The sequence below is a fragment of the Nerophis ophidion genome, linkage group LG14, assembly GCF_033978795.1.
Source record: "Nerophis ophidion isolate RoL-2023_Sa linkage group LG14, RoL_Noph_v1.0, whole genome shotgun sequence".
In the NCBI taxonomy this organism is placed as follows: Eukaryota; Metazoa; Chordata; class Actinopteri; order Syngnathiformes; family Syngnathidae; genus Nerophis; species Nerophis ophidion.
In genome coordinates, this window is record NC_084624.1 from 52,613,849 (window position 1) to 52,635,372 (window position 21,524).

General features: G+C 42.6%; 1 protein-coding gene across 1 annotated transcript in view; it reads left to right on the forward strand.

The window, feature by feature from the left end:
* The first annotated feature begins 11,768 nt into the window (after positions 1–11,768).
* ftr67 (finTRIM family, member 67) overlaps positions 11,769–21,524 on the forward strand; it is a 33,030-nt gene continuing 23,274 nt past the window's right edge. Inside the window, exon 1 of the mRNA XM_061921028.1 lies at positions 11,769–12,469. Coding sequence (XP_061777012.1) covers positions 11,879–12,469 — 591 coding nt within the window. The 5' untranslated portion in view covers positions 11,769–11,878. The remainder of the gene's footprint in view (positions 12,470–21,524) is intronic.

The following is a 21,524-nucleotide window of genomic DNA, read 5'->3' on the forward strand; positions in this document are numbered from 1 at the left end:
CTTCGTGAAAGAAAGGAATCTATGTTTGTTAAACATGCTTGTATTATCATTAAACACCATTAACTTGTTAACAAAAATGTCTCTTTCATAAATAAATAAATATAAATTAAAAATAGGAAAGAGGTAGATCTCCTCGACTTGGTCAATTGAAAAGTAGCTCGCCTGCAGAAAAAGTGTGAGCGCCCCTGATCTAAAGTTTGTCTGCTCTTGAATGGGTTAAGTCTCACCTTAAAACACATCTGTATACTCTAGCCTTTAAATAGACCTCCTTTTTAGACCAGTTGATCTGCCGCTTCTTTTTCCTATGTCCCCCCCTCCCTTGTGGAGTGGGTCCGGTCCGATGACCATGGATGAAGTACTGGCTGTCCAGAGTCGAGACCCAGGATGGACCGCTCGTCGGGACCCAGAATGGACCGCTCGCCTGTATCGGTTGGGGACATCTCTACGCTGCTGATCCGCTTGAGATGGTTTCCTGTGGACGGGACTCTCGCTGCTGTCTTGGAGCCACTATGGATTGAACTTTCACAGTATCATGTTAGACCCGCTCGACATCCATTGTTTTCGGTCCCCTAGAGAGGGGGGGTTGCCCACATCTGAGGTCCTCTCCAAGGTTTCTCATAGTCAGCATTGTCACTGGCGTCCCACTGGATGTGAATTCTCCCTGCCCACTGGGTGTGAGTTTTCCTTGCCCTTTTGTGGGTTCTTCCGAGGATGTTGTAGTCGTAATGATTTGTGCAGTCCTTTGAGACATTTGTGATTTGGGGCTATATAAATAAACATTGATTGATTGATGATTGATTTGTGCTGCAAATTTAATTTCTCTTCATGTATTGATAAAGTATTTCTGATTCTGAAACTGTTTCTGTTTAAAATTGTGTAACTTCTAATCGCTTGTGAGACTTACAGGTAGAATACCTGGAAGACATCGCTGTATGTTGTACATTGTGTTTACACTAAACCAGTGGTTCTTAACCTGGGTTCGATCCAACCCTTGGGGTTCGGTGAGTCGGCCTCAGGGGTTTCGGCGGAGGTCAAAACACACCCGACTCGTCTCGATAAAAACCTCTCCCTGTTGGCGTATTACGGATACGGCAAAAGCAGAAGTCACACTGATTTGCAGGTGTGTAATTAGTTGTGAGTTTGTGAGTTGTCTGTTTTGTTCTTTGAACAAGCTGATGTTCATGCACGCTTCATTTTCCATCCATTTTCTACCGCTTATTCCCTTTCGGGGTCGCGGGGGGGCGCTGGCACCTATCTCAGCTACAATCGGGCGGAAGGCGGGGTACACCCTGGACAAGTCGCCACCTCATCGCAGGGCCAACACAGATAGACGGACAACATTCACACACTAGGGCCAATTTAGTGTTGCCAATCAACCTATCCCCAGGTGCATGTCTTTGGAAGTGGGAGGAAGCCGGAGTACCCGGAGGGAACCCACGCATTCACGGGGAGAACATGCAAACTCCACACAGAAAGATCCCGAGCCTGGATTTGAACCCAGGACTGCAGGACCTTCGTATTGTGAGGCAGACGCACTAACCCCTCTGCCACCGTGAAGCCCACGCTTCATTTTGTGCACCAGTAAAAAAAAAACATGGTAACACTTATGGCCGGTATAGCTTGGTTGGTAGAGCGGCCGTGCCAGCAACTTGAGGGTTGCAGGTTCGATCCCCGTTTCCGATGTCCTAGTCACTGCCGTTGTGTCATTGAGCAAGACACTTTACCCACCTGCTCCCAGTGCCACCCACACTGATTTAAATGTAAAAATTAAATAATGGGTTTCAGTATGTAAAACGCTTTGAGTCATTGGAGAAAAAGCGCTATATAAATATAATTCACTTCACTTGAGTATGGGGAACATATTCACCATTAATTATTGTTGCTTATTAACATGCAAATTAGTAACATATTGGCTCTTAACTAGTCATTATTAAGTACTTATTAATGCCTAATTTGGCATGGGCTCATTGTAACCCTAACCCTCTAACCAATGGGTGTCAAACTCTGGCCCGTGGGCCAAATTTGGCCCGCCGTGTAATTTCATTTGGCCCTTGAGGCAATATCAAATTAACATTAAAGTTGCCGCGCCGGTATTATACAGCGGCGGTGTCGCTGTAACGCCGCATTCACCGCTAATACTCATACTTGCCAACCCTCCCGAAAAACATTCTCCTGGACAACAAAATTGGGGGCGTGCCTTAAAGGTACTGCTTTTAGCATCGTCTACAACCTGTCGTCACGTCCGCTTTTCCTCCATACAAACAGCGTGCCGGCCCAGTCACGTAATATATGCGGCTTCTACACACACACAAGTGAATGCAAGCCATACTTGGTCTACAGCCATACAGGTCACACTGAGGGTGGCCGTATAAACAACTTTAACACTGTTACACCACACTTTGAACCCACACCAAACAAGAATGACAAACACATTTCGGGAGAACATCCGCACCGTAACACAACATAACAAATACCCAGAAACCCTTGCAGCACTAACTCTTCCGGGACGCTACAATATACACCCCCGCTACCAACAAAACTGGATTTTGCATGTCACTATAAAGTTATATAAGCCTTGCTTGTTCAATATTCAATGCAAAAGTTGTTTGGGTCCCTATTAAAAGGTTCATTCGTTCAACGTCGGCCCGCTGCTTTGTTCAGTTTTACATTTTGGCCCACTCTGTGTTTGAGTTTGACACCCCTGCTCTAACCCTAACCCTAGCCCCAACCAAATAACTCCAAATTAAGTCTTTGTTACATAGAATATGTTCCCCTAGTGTCCAAAAACCTCTAAATTAAGTCTTTGTTACTTAGAGTATAGATATATTTGTTTTTATTTATTTTTATTTTATTTTTTTTTCCCAAGATGGCGCTGCTGTAGTGGCTGCTGTAGGCAGGAGCTCTGTGCTCTTGTGTCATCCTTTTGTGTTTCCCTCTTGTTTTCATGTCTTATTATATTTTTTTGGCCTTTTGGTCCGGGACCCTTTGGGACTGTGTGACAAGGGGTGCCACTTTCGTGACCTCTGTGGTGCTTTTTTTTGTGGACTTCTGGATCTGCCTCCCGGGAGCCTTTTGGCCATGGAGACCAGCTGCTGGGTGTCTGCCACACCGGAGTCTGTTTGGAGGGACTGGAGGAGATGCGGATGAGGGGACAGGACTGCAGAGTTTGGAGGGATTGGAGGAGATGCGGATGAGGGGACAGGGCTGCGGAGCTAGCACTGAGCGCCGGGACGGTGTCTTGACTGGGTGAGCAGGTGTCGGACACCTCAGTCACCTTGGACGTATCCTCGCTCATCCATGCGGACTGGACACTGGCCGAAAATGGAGTCGGCTGTCTTGGTTGCTTTGTTGGGTCTGCTCCTGTCTCTGGCCATGCTCCCTCCACCCCAGCGGACGATGGCGTGGAACACCTCAGAGGCCACCACAGTGGATATGTTTCTTTTACTTTTTATTCGTAGCTGTATGTAGAAGTGTCTGCTTGTATCTGCTGCTTTAATGTCTTTAATGTCCTCTGTGTTCTTTGATGTTTGATGTTTCCCTCTTACACACATGGAAGAGGGATGTGTACTATGGCTATGAGTTGTTGTTTTTTCCCTTGGCCTCAGTCTGCACCTCCTCTCCAGAGCCCAGGCTAAGACCGATTTTTTATTTTTTTATTTTGTTTTAATCTTCTATTCCCCCCCCCCTTGTTTACCTGTATCTCATCTTTTTTGTAAGGGGCGCTGGAAGCCGGCAGACCCGTCAGCGATCCTGTTCTGTCTCCCTGTAATGTTTGTCTAAACTTGAATGGGATTGTGCTGAAAATTTTAATTTTCCTGAAGGAACTCTCCTGACGGACTAAATAAAGTACTATCTAATCTAATCTATCTAACTTCGTCTTGAATTAAAAAAAAAAAAATTTTTATTTTTCACTAAGAAGGGTTCGGTGAATGCGCATATGAAACTAATGGGGTTCGGTATATTCAACAAGGTTAAGAACCACTGCACTAAACACTTCTAAAACTCTGTCGTCACGCATATTAAACACTTCTAAAACTCTGTCGTCACGCATATTAAACACTTCTAAAACTCTGTCGTCACGAATCATGAATATATCGGGACGGTAGATTCTAGGGCTGCGAAACTTTGGGTGTCCCACGGTTCGATTCAATATCGATTCTTGGGGTCGCAATTCGATTGTATATTGATTTTTTTCCATTCAATGCGATTCTCGATTCAAAAACGATATTTTTCCGATTCAAAAGGATTCTGTATTCATTCAATACATAGCATTTCAGCAGTATCTACCCCAGTCTGCTGACATGCTAGCAGAGTATAGATTTTTTTTTTTTTTAAAAAGGACAATGTTTTATCAACTGATTGCAATAATGTAAATTTGTTTTAACTATTAAACAAACCAAAAATATGACTTATTGGACACAGTGTGTTGTCAAGCTTATGAGATGCAATGCAAGTGTAAGCCACTGTCACACTATTTTTTTTTATATGAAAAGGTCTAATGATAATGAGGGATTTTTAATCAATGCTATGCTGAAATGATAACTAATATTGATACTGTTGTTGATAATATTCATTTTTGTTTCACTACTTTTGGTTTGTTCTGTGTTGTGTTTGTGTCTCCTCAATTGCTCTGTTTATTGCAGTTCTGAGTGTTGCTGGGTCAGGTTTGGTTTTGGAATTGGATTGCATTGTTATGGTATTGCTGTGTAGTGGTTTGTTGGATTGGTAAAAAAAAAAAAAAAAAAATCAATGAAAAAAAAAACGAATCGATTCTGAATTGCACAACCTGAGAATCGCATTTCGTATTCAAATCGATTTTTTCCCACACCCCTAAACGATTCCTTGGCCCTTTCCACTAGTTGGCCACGCCCCTATGTTACTTCCGTTCTGCGATGAAGCTTAAGTTAACGCTCTATTTTCTTTGTCCTCACAACTTTCTCTTTAAAACTTGTTTATTCAACATGTGTTATTATCGTGTTATAGTTGCCCAATAATAAATTGCTTACTTTCCGTTGTGATTTTAATTCACGTCCGGAAGTCGGCCGAACCCTGTGACGCCACTTCCTTAAAAAAAACGTAAATTCATTATTTGTTTTAATTTTTTTTGCTTTGGATCCATACGATATTATTTATTTATAAATATTTAGATATAGTATATCAAAACCTAAATGTATGAATTTACAAAATAAAACAAAAAATAAAAAAACGTAATTTACTTCCGCCGGCAAGCCACCCGTCAGTTCACTTCCGGTTGGCGCGAAGTCCGAACGATGGCAAGACAGATAGACTGGCAAACTACGAACAGCAAGTATAAACTTTTTGCACCAAGTGGATAGACAGCGGGAGATGATGGCTGCATCTTCAGCAGGAAAATCCCGTGTCAGCGGCGGTTGAGCACGGCTGCTCGGCGAACATGTCCCAGCGTGGTGGAAAAGGACTCTGATGGGTGAGTAAGTGGCAATAATGAATGTGCAAAGGACCATATAGGATAGATCTAAACCAGGGCTCGGTAGATATATTGGACTAAAATACAACAACAAAAAGTAAAAGCCTAATATAAGTGATATAATGAAGGCAATACATGATGTGTCTATATTAGCCTATCGAAATGACTTTAAAAGTATTATATAAGTGTTGTAATGAAGGCAACACATGATGTAAGTGTCTATATTAGCCTACTATCGAAATCACTTTAAATCAATCAATGTTTATTTATATAGCCCCAAATCACAAATGTCTCAAAGGACTGCACAAATCATTACGACTACAACATCCTCGGAAGAACCCACAAAAGGGCAAGGAAAACTCACACCCAGTGGGCAGAGAGAATTCACATCCTGTGGGACGCCAGTGACAATGCTGACTATGAGAAACCTTGGAGAGGACCTCAAATGTGGGCAACCCCCCCTCTCTAGGGGACCGAAAGCAATGGATGTCGAGCGGGTCTAACATGATACTGTGAAAGTTCAATCCATAGTGGCTCCAACACAGCCGCGAGAGTTCAGTTCAAGCGGATCCTAGACAGCAGCGAGAGTCCCGTCCACAGGAAACCATCTCAAGCGGATCAGCAGCGTAGAGCCGTCCCCAACTGATACAGGCGAGCGGACCATCCTGGGTCCCGACGAGCGGTCCATCCTGGGTCTCGACTCTGGACAGCCAGTATCTCATCCATGGTCATCGGACCGGACCCCCTCCACAAGGGAGGGGGGGACATAGGAAAAAGAAAAGAAGCGGCAGATCAACTGGTCTAAAAAGGGAGTCTATTTAAAGGCTAGAGTATACAGATGAGTTTTAAGGTGAGACTTAAATGCTTCTACTGAGGTAGCATCTCGAACTGTTACCGGGAGGGCATTCCAGAGTACTGGAGCCCGAACGGAAAACGCTCTATAGCCCGCAGACTTTTTTTGGGCTCTAGGAATCACTAATAAGCCGGAGTCCTTTGAACGCAGATTTCTTGCCGGGACATATGGTACAATACAATCGGCAAGATAGGCTGGAGCTAGACCGTGTAGTATTTTATACGTAAGTAGTAAAACCTTAAAGTCACATCTTAAGTGCACAGGAAGCCAGTGCAGGTGAGCCAGTACAGGTATATATGTATGTACATATGTATATAAAGGTATATACAGTATAGGTATATATGTAGATATATATGTATATAAAGGTATATACAGTACAGGCGTAATGTGATCAAACTTTCTTGTTCTTGTCAAAAGTCTAGCAGCCGCATTTTGTACCAACTGTAATCTTTTAATGCTAGACATGGGGAGACCCGAAAATAATACGTTACAGTAATCGAGGCGAGACGTAACAAACGCAAGGATAATGATCTCGGCGTCTTTAGTGGACAAAATGACCCGCTCGACATCCATTGCTTTCCTCCTCTCCAAGGTTCTCATAGTCATCATTGTCACCGACGTCCCACTGGGTGTGAGTTTTCCTTGCCCTTATGTGGGCCTACCGAGGATGTCGTGGTGGTTTGTGCAGCCCTTTGAGACACTAGTGATTTAGGGCTATATAAGTAAACATTGATTGATTGATTGATAATGCCTGATGTGATACGTGATCAGGAAACATGGTTAAAGCCAGAGATAGATTGTGGGGGGAATCACACACGGACTTGAATGGAAGGGTTTTTGAAGAATTGATGGATGTATGGGGATTGGTGTGTTTGAATGATGGTACAGGAAGACAAATTCATGTGTCAACAGGAAATTAATCAGTTTTGGATATTACATTGGTGGCATATTCATTAGCAGCAGAAAGTCAGTGGGGAGTAGTGACAGACACGACAGCAGGCAGTGATAAATACACTTTATTGTGTTCAGTTGGTGAAAGAGTGGACATGAGGTACCCCAATCCAATCCAATCCACTTTGTTTATAGAGCACATTTAAACAACAATAATGTTTCCAAAGTGCTCCATAGCCATGTTAAAAACAATATTATTCTCCACCAATGACTGAATAAAAACAAAAAATAAATAAATATAAAAACAATATAAAAATAAAATAAGATTAAAAACAATTTTAAAGGGTAAAAGCAATTAAAACGGTAAAATAGAAATCAAAATGTATAAAAAAAACAAAACAAAAAAAACAGAGGACAACCGAGGACCACACAACTCACGTAGTGTTAAAAGCCAGAGAATAAAAGTGGGTCTTAAGACGAGACTTAAAACACTCCACTGTGGAAGCAGTTTGAACATGGAGGGGCAGAGTGTTCCAGAGCTTAAGGCCGACCAAAGAGAAGGCCCTGTCTCCCCTGGTCTTAAGTCTGGTCTTGGGCACCACGAGCTGGAGCTGGCTCTCGGACCTCAGAACGCGCGCAGGAGTCTACATTTGGATGAGGTCCGAGATATAATGAGCTGCCAGTCCGTGTAAAGCTTTAAAAACAAACAGCAATGTTTTAAAATCAATTCTATGTGAGTGTGAATGTTGTCTGTGTTGACTTTGCGATGAAGTGGCGACTTGTCCAGGGTGTACACCGCCTTCCACCCGATTGTAGCTGAGATAGGCTCCAGCGACCCCGAAGGGAATAAGCCAAGGGTGTCCAAAGTGCGGCCCGCGGGTCATTTTTTTAACGGCCCCACGGCACATTTTAAAAATACAATTGACATTTTTTTAATCGTAAAAAGTGATATAAAGGAGCCAACGGGTGAAATGTAACAAGAACATGTTGCATTGTTTACTCTAATAACACAAAGCTGCCATGCAGGTTGTTTCTTTCTTTAAAATATAATAATGAATCAAAATCGATGTCATTATGACTTATTGACCTATTCAAGGCTCCAATTACGTCACGTTAAATTTTCCACATTGAGATATTTTTTGGGGAAAATGTTGCATATTTTTTTTGTTTGCGATATAAAAAACTGAGGTGTTTTTTTTAAAGGGCCTTAAACGAACAAACAAAAAACATAAAAAACAATAAGACTTATAATTGATGGATATATCTGAAGTCCTTAGCAGTGCAGTTTCCATACCAGACCGTGATTGAGCTGGTTAGAACACTCTCAACCATACTTCTATAGAAGGTGGCATACCACATTTTCTCAGCCTTCTTAGGAAGTACAGTCGCTGCTGGGCTTTCCTTATTATTTGTTGGGTGTTGTGATCCCAGGTGAGGTCCTCGCCGATGTGGGTCCCGAGGAATTTAAAGGTTTTCACCTTGTCCACCTTTGACCCCCCTGTGTACCGAGGTGTGTACTGTGCACTCCTTCTCCCTGGGTCAATAATCCTCTCCTTGGTCTTGTCTGTGTTCAAGGAGGTACTGATATTGATACTGTTGTTGATAATATTCATTTTTGTTTCACTTCTTTTGGTTTCCTCCCACTTCCAAAGACATGCACCTGGGGATAGGTTGATTGGCAACACTAAATTGGCCCTAGTGTGTGAATGTTGTCTGTCTATCTGTGTTGGCCCTGCGATGAGGTGGCGACTTGTCCAGGGTGTACCCCGCCTTCCGCCCAATTGTAGCTGAAATAGGCGCCAGCGCCCCCCTCGACCCCAAAAAGGGATTAAGCGGTAGAAAATGGATGGATGGATGGATACTTTTGGTTTGTTCTGTGTCGTGTTTGTGTCTCCTCTCAATTGCTCTGTTTATTGCAGTTCTGAGTGTTGCTGGGTCAGGTTTGGTTTTGGAATCGGATTGCATTGTTATGGTATTGCTGTGTATTGTTTTGTAGGATTGATTAAAAATAAAAAAATAGATTAAACCGCTCAACGTGAGAATCACGATTCGTATTCGAATCGATTTTTTTCCCCACACATGCACATGATTATAGAGGGGCAGGGGCTCAAAGTCAGAAAAGGGCAGGACATTTTTTTTTGGTCCTTTACACAATATGGAAATTAATGTAAAATTAAATTTGCTAATAGGAAGTTAACTACTTAGTTGTGTGTCCTTTGTAGGTATAAGTGATTGCCATTTCTTTGGTGTCAACAAATTATTGTCATAATGAGGTCATTCACATTATCATAGGCTTGGAAGACATGAAAAGCAACAAAACACTGGTTTATTATTAGGCTATTTATTGTTAAAGATAAGCACTTTAATATTGAACAGTGCAACATGAACTTTGAAAAAATAAAAAATAAATACCCAAATGGAAAAAACTTCAATGTGAAAATTGTCCTTCTTCCCTTAACTTGATGAAAACACCATCAAGTTGTAACTTATGGTCTTTCTCACTTAATGCTCAGACTAAACAACTGAAAGGCAATACAACTTTATATCTAAACCTCTACTGTGAGAGAAATGTGATCCGCCGTAAAAACACTGCATTTTATTTTGAAAATTAACCCGGTGTTTTATTTTGTATTTTGTACACTACTTCCTGTCCTGCACGATCCGCTCTGCTCTGTGCCGTGCTCAATTGATGCGCCGTGCTCCGACGTCCGGCAAAAACAGAAGCTGACACATTGAATAATAGAATAATACAGCGTTTTTCTGTAATATTACCCATATTAGATGCTGAATAAGTGGACGGCGACTAGACCATAACTCACAGGTTCAAGTTGCTCCACTGTCACGTCTCCTCACTCACTCGCCCTCTCTCTCTCTGGCGGAAGCGCAGGCTCAAACAACCCGGTATTACAAGAAAATGTGGAGTTTTTGTACCGCTGTTTTTTTTTTTTTTTTTACATCCCTAACAGGAATTTATGAATGTTGTTTAAAGAAAAAAAAACACACACACACACAGGCAGAGGGCACTTTTTAAGACGAGGCAAAGAAGGGCAGGGGCTCAAGCACCTATGAGTGCACGTGCCAGCCCCTAATATATTGTATTGTTTTTTAAAATAAAAAATATCAAAATAATAATAATAATAATAATAATAGTATAGCTCGGTTGGTAGAGCGGCCGTGCCAGCAACTTGAGGGTTGCAGGTTCAATCCCCGCTTCTGCCATACTAGTCACTGCTGTTGTGTCCTTGGGCAAGACACTTTACCCACCTGCTCCCAGTGCCACCCACACTGGTTTAAAAATGTAACTTAGATATTGGGTTTCACTATGTAAAAGCGCTTTGAGTCACTAGAGAAAAGTGCTATATAAATATAATTCACTTCACTTCACTAATAATAATGGATTAGATTTATATCGCGCTTTTCTATTGTTATCAATCAATCAATCAATCAATGTTTACTTATATAGCCCTAAATCACTAGTGTCTCAAAGGGCTGCACAAACCACTACGACATCCTCGGTAGGCCCACATAAGGGCAAGGAAAACTCACACCCAGTGGGACATCGGTGACAATGATGACTATGAGAACCTTGGAGAGGAGGAAAGCAATGGATGTCGAGCGGGTCTAACATGATACTGTGAAAGTTCGATACATAATGGATCCAACACAGTCGCGAGAGTCCAGTCCAAAGCGGATCCAACACAGCAGCGAGAGTCCCGTTCACAGCGGAGCCAGCAGGAAACCATCCCAAGCGGAGGCGGATCAGCAGCGCAGAGATGTCCCCAGCCGATACACAGGCAAGCAGTACATGGCCAGCGGATCGGACCGGACCCCCTCCACAAGGGAGAGTGGGACATAGAAGAAAAAGAAAAGAAACGGCAGATCAACTGGTCTAAAAAGGGAGTCTATTTAAAGGCTAGAGTATACAAATGAGTTTTAAGGTGAGACTTAAATGCTTCTACTGAGGTAGCATCTCAAACTGTTACCGGGAGGGCATTCCAGACTACTGGAGCCCGAAATGAAAAAGCTCTATAGCCCGCAGACTTTTTTTGGGCTTTGGGAATCACTAATAAGCCGGAGTCCTTTGAACGCAGATTTCTTGCCGGGACATATGCTCAAAGCGCTCACAGAGAAGTGGGAACCCATCATTCATTCACACCTGGTGGTGGTAAGCTACATCTGTAGCCACAGCTGCCCTGGGGTAGACTGACGGAAGCGTGGCTGCCAGTTTGCGCCTACGGCCCCTCCGACCACCACCAATCATTCATTCATCATTCATCCACCAGTGTGAGCGGCACCAGGGGCAAAGGGTGAATTGTCCTGCCCAAGGACACAACGGCAGCGACTTTGATGTCAATAGGTGGGAAGCGAACCTGGAACCCTGGGGCGGCATGGGGGCCACATGGGGCCCCCGCTTGCTTTGATTTTTCAGTGTGCGGCCCTCAGTGGATAAAGTTAGGACACCCCTGGAATAAGCGGTAGTAAATGGATGGATTCAACTTTTTTGTGGAATGGGGATTTCGATTGTGAAGTGCTGGCTGACATAGACTCCGGAGCAGTAGGGGGCGGTAGTGCGACACGAAGCTGGGTGCCAATCAAACACAAGGAAGAAGAAGAAGAAGTAGTAAACAAAGCTTTGGGTGCAAGAAAGAAGGCTTCCGTGTTCCTCTTCTCTCCGCGTCTTTGGGAGGATGGCTCACGGCGGGGTGGTTCTGGACAAAGACCAGTTCACCTGCTCGGTGTGTCTGGAGGTGCTGAAGGATCCAGTGACCATCCCATGCGGCCACAGTTACTGCTCGGACTGCATCCGCAGCTACTGGGACCAGGACGACTACTTGGGGGTCTTCGTGTGTCCTCAATGCCGGCAGACTTTCAACCCGCGGCCGGTGCTCGCCCGCAGCACCCTGCTGGCCGACGTGGTGGAACGATTCAAGCAAAGCGGACTCCAGGAGGCCTCGGCCGGTGAAAGTGTGGCGGAGGCGGGCGACGTGGAGTGCGACGTGTGCCCGGAGAGGAAGAAGAAGGCGGTCAACTCCTGCCTGGTGTGTCTGGCCTCCTACTGCGAGCTGCACGTCCGCCAGCACCACGACTACGCCGCCTTGAAGAAGCACAAGCTGGTGATGGCCTCCAAGAGGCTCCAGGAGATGGTGTGTGCTCGCCACCACAAGCTGCTGGAGGTCTACTGCCGCACGGACAAGGAGTGCATCTGCTCGCTGTGTCTCACCGACCACCACCGAGGCCACGACGCCGTGACCGTGGAGGTGGAAATACAACAGCAACAAGTATGCTATCTGCCCAAGTAGGGATCAGCAACACTCTCACTAAACATCACTAAGTGAGCTGTGCATCCTAAAGAGTAACATGTCTTTTGAGTGATTGATTGATATTTTTATTAGTAGATTTTGGTAGAGCGGCCGTGCCAGCAACTTGAGGGTTGCAGGTTCGATTCCCACTTCCGCCATCCTAGTCACTGCCGTTGTGTCCTTAAGCAAGACACTTTACCCACCTGCTCCCAGTGCCCCAACACTAGTTTAATTGTAACATAGATATTGGGTTTCACTATGTAAAGCGCTTTGAGTCACTAGAGAAAAGCGCTATATAAATAGAATTGAACAGTACAGTACGTATTCCGTACAATTGACCACTAAATGGTAACAGCCCAATAAGTTTTTCAACGTGTTTAAGTCGGGGTCCATGTTAATCAATTCATGGTACAAATATATACTATCAGGGTTTCACTATGTAAAGCGCTTTGAGTCACTAGAGAAAAGCGCTATATAAATAGAATTGGACAGTACAGTACATATTCCGTACAATTGACCACTAAATGGTAACAGCCCAATAAGTTTTTCAACGTGTTTAAGTCGGGGTCCACGTTAATCAATTCATGGTACAAATATATACTATCAGGGTTTCACTATGTAAAGCGCTTTGAGTCACTAGAGAAAAGCGCTATATAAATAGAATCGAACAGTACAGTACATATTCCGTACAATTGACCACTAAATGGTAACAGCCCAATAAGTTTTTCAACGTGTTTAAATCGGGGTCCACGTTAATCAATTCATGGTACAAATATATACTATCAGGGTTTCACTATGTAAAGCGCTTTGAGTCCCTAGAGAAAAGCGCTATATAAATAGAATTGGACAGTACAGTACATATTCCGTACAATTGACCACTAAATGGTAACAGCCCAATAAGTTTTTCAACGTGTTTAAGTCGGGGTCCACGTTAATCAATTCATGGTACAAATATATACTATCAGGGTTTCACTATGTAAAGCGCTTTGAGTCACTAGAGAAAAGCGCTATATAAATAGAATTGAACAGTACAGTACAAATTCCGTACAATTGACCACTAAATGGTAACAGCCCAATAAGTTTTTCAACGTGTTTAAGTCGGGGTCCACGTTAATCAATTCATGGTACAAATATATACTATCAGGGTTTCACTATGTAAAGCGCTTTGAGTCACTAGAGAAAAGCGCTATGTAAATAGAATTGCACAGTACAGTACATATTCCGTACAATTGACCACTAAATGGTAACACCCCAATAAGTTTTTCAACGTGTTTAAGTCGGGGTCCACGTTAATCAATTCATGGTACAAATATATACTATCAGGGTTTCACTATGTAAAGCGCTTTGAGTCACTAGAGAAAAGCGCTATATAAATAGAATTGCACAGTACAGTACATATTCCGTACAATTGACCACTAAATGGTAACACCCCAATAAGTTTTTCAACGTGTTTAAGTCGAGGTCCACGTTAATCAATTCATGGTACAAATATATACTATCAGGGTTTCACTATGTAAAGTGCTTTGAGTCACTAGAGAAAAGCGCTATATAAATAGAATTGCACAGTACAGTACATATTCCGTACAATTGACCACTAAATGGTAACACCCCAATAAGTTTTTCAACGTGTTTAAGTCGAGCTCCACGTTAATCAATTCATGGTACAAATATATACTATCAGGGTTTCACTATGTAAAGCGCTTTGAGTCACTAGAGAAAAGCGCTATATAAATAGAATTGGACAGTACAGTACATATTCCGTACAATTGACCACTAAATGGTAACAGCCCAATAAGTTTTTCAACGTGTTTAAGTCGAGGTCCACGTTAATCAATTCATGGTACAAATATATACTATCAGGGTTTCACTATGTAAAGCGCTTTGAGTCACTAGAGAAAAGCGCTATATAAATAGAATTGCACAGTACAGTACATATTCCTTACAATTGACCACTAAACGGTAACACCCCAATAGGTTTTTCAACGTGTTTAAGTCGGGTCCACGTTAATCAATTCATGGTATAAATATATACTATCAGGGTTTCACTATGTAAAGCGCTTTGAGTCACTAGAGAAAAGCGCTATATAAATAGAATTGGACAGTACAGTACATGTTCCGTACAATTGACCACTAAATGGTAACAGCCCAATAAGTTTTTCAAGGTGTTTAAGTCGAGGTCCACGTTAATCAATTCATGGTACAAATATATACTATCAGGGTTTCACTATGTAAAGCGCTTTGAGTCACTAGAGAAAAGCGCTATATAAATAGAATTGGACAGTACAGTACATATTCCGTACAATTGACCACTAAATGGTAACAGCCCAATAAGTTTTTCAACGTGTTTAAGTCGGGGTCCACGTTAATCAATTCATGGTACAAATATATACTATCAGGGTTTCACTATGTAAAGCGCTTTGAGTCACTAGAGAAAAGCGCTATATAAATAGAATTGCACAGTACGGTACATATTCCTTACAATTGACCACTAAACGGTAACACCCCAATAGGTTTTTCAACGTGTTTAAGTCGGGTCCACGTTAATCAATTCATGGTATAAATATATACTATCAGGGTTTCACTATGTAAAGCGCTTTGAGTCACTAGAGAAAAGCGCTATATAAATAGAATTGGACAGTACAGTACGTATTCCGTACAATTGACCACTAAATGGTAACAGCCCAATAAGTTTTTCAACGTGTTTAAGTCGGGGTCCACGTTAATCAATTCATGGTACAAATATATACTATCAGGGTTTCACTATGTAAAGCGCTTTGAGTCACCAGAGAAACGCGCTATATAAATACAATTGCACAGTACAGTACATATTCCGTACAATTGACCACTAAATGGTAACAGCCCAATAAGTTTTTCAACGTGTTTAAGTCGAGGTCCACGTTAATCAATTCATGGTACAAATATATACTATCAGGGTTTCACTATGTAAAGCGCTTTGAGTCACTAGAGAAAAGCGCTATATAAATAGAATTGGACAGTACAGTACATATTCCGTACAATTGACCACTAAATGGTAACAGCCCAATAAGTTTTTCAACGTGTTTAAGTCGGGGTCCACGTTAATCAATTCATGGTACAAATATATACTATCAGGGTTTCACTATGTAAAGCGCTTTGAGTCACCAGAGAAACGCGCTATATAAATACAATTGCACAGTACAGTACATATTCCGTACAATTGACCACTAAATGGTAACAGCCCAATAAGTTTTTCAACGTGTTTAAGTCGAGGTCCACGTTAATCAATTCATGGTACAAATATATACTATCAGGGTTTCACTATGTAAAGCGCTTTGAGTCACTAGAGAAAAGCGCTATATAAATAGAATTGAACAGTACAGTACATATTCCGTACAATTGACCACTAAATGGTAACAGCCCAGTAAGTTTTTCAACTTGTTTAAGTCGGGGTCCACGTTAATCAATTCATGGTACAAATATATACTATCAGGGTTTCACTATGTAAAGCGCTTTGAGTCACTAGAGAAAAGCGCTATATAAATAGAATTGAACATTACAGTACATATTCCGTACAATTGACCACTAAATAGTAACACCCCAATAAGTTTTTCAAGGTGTTTAAGTCGAGGTCCACGTTAATCAATTCATGGTACAAATATATACTATCAGGGTTTCACTATGTAAAGCGCTTTGAGTCACTAGAGAAAAGCGCTATATAAATAGAATTGAACAGCACAGTACATATTCCGTACAATTGACCACTAAACGGTAACAGCCCAATAAGTTTTTCAACGTGTTTAAGTCGGGGTCCACGTTAATCAATTCATGGTACAAATATATACTATCAGGGTTTCACTATGTAAAGCGCTTTGAGTCACTAGAGAAAAGCGCTATATAAATAGAATTCACATTGCACAGTACAGTACATATTCCGTACAATTGACCACTAAATGGTAACAGCCCAATAAGTTTTTCAACGTGTTTAAGTCGAGGTCCACGTTAATCAATTCATGGTACAAATATATACTATCAGCATAATACAGTCATCACACAAGTTAATCATCATACATTATTTACATTATTTACAATCCGGGGGGTGGGATGAGGAGCTTTGGTTGATATCAGTACTTCAGTCATCAACAATTGCATCAACAGAGAAATGGAGATTGAAACAGTGTAGGTGTGACTTAGTAGGATATGTACAGCCAGCAGAGAACATAGTGAGTTCACATAGCATAAGAGCAAGTAAATACATTAGAAGTACATTTGATTATTTACATTAGGTCATTTTATTAGGGGTTTGGGAAAAAATCGATACGAATCAAATCGTTTACGTTGTGCGATTCGGAATGGATTCTCATTTTTAAAAAAATCGATTTTTTTTATTTATTCAAAAAATATATTTTTTAATATATATATTTTTTTAATCAATCCAACAAACCACTACACAGCAATACCATAACAATGCAATCCAATTCCAAAACCAAACACGACACAGAGCAAACCAAAAGTAATGAAACAAAATGAATATTATCAACAACAGTATCAATATTAGTTATAATTTCAGCATAGAAGTGATTAAAAATCCCTCATTGACATTATCATTAGACTTTTATAAAAATAAATAAAAAGAACAATAGTTACACTTGCATCGCATCTCATAAGCTTGACAACACACTGTGTCCAATGTTTTCACAAAGATAAAATAAGTCATATTTTTGGTTCGTTTAATAGTTAAAACAAATTTACATTCTTGCAATCAGTTGATAAAACATTGTTCTTTACAATTATAAAAGCTTTTTTTAAAAAAAATATCTACCACTCTGCTAGCATGTCAGCAGACTGGAGTAGATCCTGCTGAAATCCTATTTATTGAATGAATACAGAATCCTTTTGAATCAGAAAAATATCGTTTTTGAATCGAGAATCGAATTGAAAAAAATCGATATATTATCGAATCGTGACCCAAGAATTGATATTGAATCGAATCGTGGGACACCCAAAGATTCACAGCCCTATTATTTATAATCCGGGGAGATGGGATGTAAATGGAGGAGGGTATTAGTAAAGTGTTGAAGTTGCCTGGAGGTGTTGTTTTAGAGCGGTTTTGAAGGAATATAGAGATGCACTTACTTTTATACCTGTTGGGAGTGCATTCCACATTGATGTGGCATAGAAAGAGAATGAGTTAAGACCTTTGTTAGATCGGAATCTGGGTTTAACGTGGTTTGTGGAGCTCCCCCTGGTGTTGTGGTTATGGCGGTCATTTACATTAAGGAAGTAGTTTGACATGTACTTCGGTATCAGGGAGGTGTAGCGGATTTTATAGACTAGGCTCAGTGCAAGTGGTTTCACTCTGTCCTCCACCCTGAGCCAGCCCACTTTGGAGAAGTGGGTTGGAGTGAGGTGTGATCTGGGGTGGAGGTCTAAAAGTAACCAGACTAGTTTATTCTGAGATGTTTGGAGTCTAGATTTGAGGGTTTTGGAGGTGCTGGGGTACCAGGAGGTGCAAGCATAATCGAAAAAGGGTTGAATGAGAGTTCCCGCTAGAATCTTCAAGGTGCTTTTGTTGACCAGAGAGGAGATTCTGTAGAGGAATCTTGTTCTTTGGTTGACCTTTTTGATTACCTTGGTTGCCATTTTATCACAGGAAAGATTAGCCTCTAGAATGGAACCTAGATACTGTAGGTGATCTCATCTTTCCTGGTGATAACAATATCACCCACTTTTATAGTGAAATCACTGACTTTCTTAAGGTTTTACCTAAGTGTATGGATAGCTTGTTGTCAGCGAGCCAGGTGCAAATATTAAGGAGTTCAGCTCTGAGGATGTTACATTACATCTGCTACATAACATCAATATGTTATAAAATATTTGGCACATTGAGGTGGGCCTAAATTGGTGTCATAATCTAAATCAGATAGATAGATAGTACTTTTATTTATTCCTTCAGGAGAGTTCCTTCAGGAAAATTAACATTTTCAGCACAATCCCATTCAAGATCAGGCAAACATTACAGGGAGACAGAACAGGATCGCTGATGGGTCTGCCAACGTCCGGCGCCCTTTACAAAAAAGGTGAGATACAGGTAAACAAGGTGGGGAATGGGAGAAAAAAATAAAATTAAAAAATCGATTTAAGCCTGGGCTTCTGGAGAGGGGGTCCAGACTGAGGCCAAGGGAAAAAAAACAACTCATAGCCATAGTACACATCCCTCTTACATGTGTGTTAGAGGGAAACATCAAAGGACATTAAAGCAGTGGAGCTGATGCAACCAGCCACTTCTACATACGGCTATGAATAAAAAGTAAAAGAAAAATATACACTGTGGTGGCCTCTGCGGTCCGCTGGGGTGGAGGAAGCATGGCCAGAGACAGGAGCAGACCCAACAAAGCAACCATCTCGGCCACCAACCAACTTTCGGCCAGTGTCCAGTCCGCATGGATGAGCGAGGATATGTCCAAGAAGACTGAGGTGTCCGATACCTGCTCATTCAGCCAAGACACTGTGAAGCTTGTCCGTCCCGGCGCTCAGTGCCAGCTCCGCAGCCCTGTCTCTTCATCTGCATCTCCTCCCGTCTCTCCAAACCGACTCCGGTGTGGCAGAGACCCAGCAGCTGGTCTCCATGGCCAAAAGGCTCCCGGGAGGCCACAAAAAAGCACCACATAGGTCACGAAAGTGCCACCCCTTGTCACACAGTCCCAAAGGGTCCTGGATCAAAAGGCAAAAAATATACATATATAATAACACATGAAAACAAGAGGGAAACACAAAAGGATGACACAACAGCACAGAGCTCCTGCCAACAGCAGCCACTACAGTGGCGCCATCTTGGAAAAAAATTAATAAAAATTGGGGTGTCAAACGTTCGTTCCGAGGGCCTGAACAGGCCCGCGAACGGGTTTTACCCAGCCCAGGGGATGTATTTGCTAAGTATAAAAAGAAGCCAAAATTTTGGAATGAAAGAAACTACTGCTCTAAATGTGTCCACTGGATGTCGCATTCGCAATTGTTTCGTGGATCTTCTTTTTGTGTCTTTGAAGCATGTTTGTTATATGACAGTTTCCCATTTCTTTACACTGTCTTCTGCATTGTCACTGAACTCTGCGAGATCTTTTAAGCTGCACTGGTTGGGTTTCGGTGTGGAGTTTGCATGATCTCTCCGGGTACTCCGCCTTCCTCCCACCTCCAAAGACATGCACCTGGGGATAGGCCCCTCCCACCTCCAAAGACATGCACCTGGGGATAGGCCCCTCCCACCTCCAAAGACATGCAGCTGGGGATAGGTTGATTGGCAACACTATATGGTCCCCAGTGTGTGAATGTTGTCTGTTTATATGTGTTGGCCCTGCGATGAGGTGGCGACTTGTCCAGGGTGTACGCCGCCTTCCGCCCGATTGTAGCTGAGATAGGCACCAACGCCCCCCCCCGCGACCCCAAAGGGAATAAGCGGTAGAAAATGGATGGATGGATGGATGGATGGATGGTTGGGTTTCTGTGTGGAGTTTGCATGTTCTCCCCGTGACTGCTTGGGTTCCCTCTGGGTACTCCGGCTTCCTCCCACCTCCAAAGACATGCACCTGGGGATAGGCCCCTCCCACCTCCAAAGAAATGCACCTGGGGATAGGCCCCTCCCACCTCCAAAGACATGCACCTGGGGATAGGTTGATTGGCAACACTAAATGGTCCCCAGTGTGTGAATGTTGTCTGTTTATATGTGTTGGCCCTGCGATGAGGTGGCGACTTGTCCAGGGTGTACGCCGCCTTAAGCCCGATTGTAGCTGAGATAGGCACCAACGCCCCCCCCCGTGACCCTAAAGGGAATAAGCGGTAGAAAATGGATGGATGGATGGTTGGGTTTCTGTGTGGAGTTTGCATGTTCTCCCCGTGACTGCTTGGGTTCCCTCTGGGTACTTCGGCTTCCTCCCACCTCCAAAGACATGCACCTGGGGATAGGCCCCTCCCACCTCCAAAGACATGCACCTGGGGATAGGCCCCTCCCGCCTCCAAAGACATGCACCTGGGGATAGGTTGATTGGCAACACTAAATGGTCCCTAGTGTGTGAATGTTATCTGTCTATCTGTGTTGGCCCTGCGATGAGCTGGCAACTTTTCCAGGGTGTATCCCGCCCTCCGCCCGAATGCAGCTGAGATAGGCTCCAGCGACCCAGAACGGGACACGCGGTGGGAAAATGGATGGATGGATGGATTGAAAATGAACACCAATGAGTTGACTGATGAAAATTATCACATGATTTGTTCAGAAAGTATAAATAACAACAAATAAAGAGAATACTATTAACCGCAACATGTAAGTGTAAAAAAACAACATTATGATTTGTACATTTTCAGAATGTTTTTGTTCTATTTTCGAACAAAAAAATCCATCTGAAGTTGTCTTTATTTGTCCGGCCCACTTGGAAGTAGATTTTTCTCCATGTGGCCCCCCCCATCTAAAATAAGTTTGACGCCCCTGATCTAAATTGAAAGTGCTTACACAGGTATGCTGACTAGTGGTACTTCAAAGCAGCTACTGTCATTTTGTGGAATTAATTAAAAACAACACCAACAGGGTGTCAACAGTAGTTAATGTTACTGTTTTCCACCCAAGCTAAATGGAAAGAGTGTTTATTTGTGACAACCTGCCACAAATAGATTTGATGTTTACCTGTTTGCCGGCACTTTTAAATAGATTAAACTGATCGTTTTATATCTCCATAATGATATAGAGCCCAGTATATCCATCCATCCATTTTGTACCGCTTATTCCCTTTTGGGGTCGCGGGGGCGCTGGTGCCTATCTCAGCTACAATCGGACGGAAGGCAGGTACACCCTGGACAAGTCGCCATCTCATCGCATGGCCAACACAACAATTACACTCACATTCACACACTAGGGCCAATTTTAGTGTTGCCAATCAACCTATCCCCAGGTGCATGTCTTTGGAGGTGGGAGGAAGCCGGAGTACCCGGAGGGAACCCATGCGTTTACGGGAGGACATGCAAACTCCACACAGAAAGATCCCGAGCCCGAGATTGAACCCAGGACTGTTCA